Here is a 2,799-nt window from a genome sequence, read left to right on the forward strand (position 1 = left end):
ACACAGGCAAGGGGGTTTAAACATTAATGTGACCCAAATTAAGGACAATTGTTCTTGCACTGAATGCATACCCCAGTGGCTGCAAGAAGGCGCTGAAGATTTAGAAGACGTTAATGACCATATAAGGCAACAACTGAGGCATTATATAGGAGAAAAAGATGTTCAAAATGGAATTGTTTGTTGTAAACAAATTCCCGAAATTATAAAATTTTTAAACGAAAACGAATCTGACAGTGAAGTGGAGGAAGGAGATAATATTGCAGCGTGGGTCACCCAACACAGCCTATTTAAGCATTCATGTTTACGGCGTAGGGCTTTAGAAGGCTCGTTTAGAGGATATTATCATTTGAAAAGGGGTGGGGCAGCTACCAGAAGATTAACTAATAGGTAAAATTTTGCTTTTCTAATCGATAATTAAAATTTTTACTCAGTATGTATAGATATACAGCATACCGCAGTTTTACACACATGGTGCATAATAAGCTGGGGTTCAGAAATAGGAGAGTAATCCCGTTTTGCACTCTTTTAAGAATTAGAAAAAAATTTCAAGAGAACAACGCAAACAACTATATAGGCTATAAATCCGCTTGGGAGTTTAAATAAAATTTAGTAACCTGAACATTCATAAACAATTTAAGATAATTACTAAATGTATTTGAACTAAGTAGTGATGATTCTCCATGTTTTTACCAGAGGGAACTACGGGTATTATTCAGCAAAAACAAAAACAATTTTTTTTGTTTTGCTGAATATTACCATGACTTTTTCCTTAGTTAAATCAAAGTGGTATATGGTGAAAAACATTTAAAATAATTAGTCACAAAACAAAAACATTTCAAATAATTAGTCACAAACAAAAACATTTCAAATAATTAGTCACAAACACTTCAAATAATTAGTCAAAAATATTTCAAAACTTAATCAAAAATATTTAAAAAAGTAGAAATATTTCAAAAATTTATTGAAAAATTTTTCAAAACCTAGAAATATTTCAATTTTAGTCTAAGTAGTCAAAAATATTTTTAAATACGTGAAAAATATGTAGAAGTATAATTCTAAAATTCAGTCAAGTCAAATTTTAGAAATATTCACTAAAACGTTTGAAGAAACATTTTAATTTTAAATTAGCAGGTTATCTCTTCAGTATTAAAGAAGTTCCTAGTTGATGGTTATTTGCAAACAAGAATGTGATGCATAGTTTTTCAGTCTCATTGTTAAAAGAAATGTTAAAATTTAAGTTTTACAACTGCAATCTTCTTCATTTTGCTGCACTAACGAGTACAGATTTTTCTGGACGAGGTATTGGGGCTGTATTTGTCGAAAATTTCCTTTCTCTATCCTCTTTGATCTTATTACTATCCAGTTGACTTTCTAAATATTACTAAGTAGATCAAAAACGTACGAATATGATTTTGGTTCCTTGTAGGGTCTGGCGTGCCATTCTCCCGTCGCTTTCGAATAATAATAAAAAAAATCGTCCCTATTTTGATTCTCACTTGCAATTTGATAACGAAAGCTTCTATCACTATTGAAATTGTGATCGAGAATTGTTAGTATTGTTCTGGCTTCCATGGCTTCATAGTCGAAATCTCTTAGCTTAGGACAATACTTATTCATCAAACTATGATAATTTTCCAATGCTGATGTATGGGAGAACTCATTCATTTGCCTTAAATCTTTGACTAGTCGTTGCTCTTTCATTACTGTTGATAAAGCAACAAGAGTAGCACTGCTTGGCTTGATCCATTTTTTGCGACGAATAGCTTCAGAAGATAGTTTATCGTGAACGCACTTTTTGTATTTGCCATTTTTATGAAAAATGTGTCGATTGGATATGTGAAATAGCGTTGAATTCCACATATCGATTAATAAGTCGGGGTCCTTATTGCAGTTTTCCGCGCAATACCACAAGTGACGGGAAATAGATTTCAGCCAAGGTTGAAGTTCTTTATGGTCTTTATTTGCAGCTAGTTTGGCTAATATTATTCTAACAGATTTTGCTAAATGCCAAACATCAAACTGGTGAACTATTTTAGGCCACGATTTCCTTAAGTACGCTCTGACTTGGATGTGCCTATCCGCAGTCAATCGATTTATTTCAATTTTTTCATTTTGGAATTTATTTAAGCAACGCAATGCTTTCAGTTCCATATTTGTTGATTTCTAATCTACTTCTGTTTTTCGTACAATTTCAAAATGGACGCACTTGTAAGTATCTTGATCCATGAGAGTATAGGTACAAAATTTCGCAGAGTGACCTGGGGAATCGCAACGCCCATCAGCCGATAGATTCATTTCATTTTTTTCTTTATATCAGCGATGATATTTGCTTGTTCCTCTTCCCACGCATGCTTTATTCCGGGAATTACAAGTTGACGTTGGTATTTGAAGTAGGTTGTTTTGCCGATTCCTTTGATACCCATAAACTTGAAGAAAAATCCAGCTGTTGAAATACGAGACCTGTAAGCAACGTGCAAGCTGCAATAAGAAGATTTCCAACAGGCATTTTCCCCAGGATTGGTTGGCTTTTCCAGGAGTTTTCATGGCCATTTATACACTCATAAAAAACTAACAACTGGCTACCTTCACTTTCAGATTTTCTAATTGTACTTATATCAATTATACTATTGCATGATTCTTCTTGGCATTTTGCACGCCAAAGTAACTCATCGAGCTGGCAATCAAAAAGTATATATTTCTTTTCCTTGGCAAATCTTGTTGGTAGTGGAATTTCAGATTCAACAGTGGATTCAATGGTCATATCACTCTCTGAGACATCCATACTGGGTTCATACATGG

At 33.5% G+C, this 2,799-nt stretch overlaps 1 protein-coding gene across 1 annotated transcript; it reads right to left on the reverse strand.

Annotated features, from left to right (window-relative positions):
- Positions 1-1,371: 1,371 nt before the first annotated feature.
- LOC149594045 (uncharacterized) lies at positions 1,372-2,151 on the reverse strand. Its single transcript, XM_089861598.1, has one exon. It carries the CDS (start codon positions 2,149-2,151, stop codon positions 1,372-1,374), a length of 780 nt encoding a protein of 259 aa, XP_089717724.1.
- Positions 2,152-2,799: the final 648 nt, after the last annotated feature.

This window comes from Phalangium opilio, unplaced genomic scaffold (assembly GCF_054372755.1).
Source record: "Phalangium opilio isolate 3A_F unplaced genomic scaffold, DU_Popi_V2 ptg000391l_1, whole genome shotgun sequence".
Taxonomy (NCBI): Eukaryota; Metazoa; Arthropoda; class Arachnida; order Opiliones; family Phalangiidae; genus Phalangium; species Phalangium opilio.

Excerpts from the sequence above, each read along its gene's own strand:
- LOC149594045 (XM_089861598.1), bottom strand. The coding sequence starts at position 2,151 with ATGGAACTGAAAGCATTGCGTTGCTTAAATAAATTCCAAAATGAAAAA.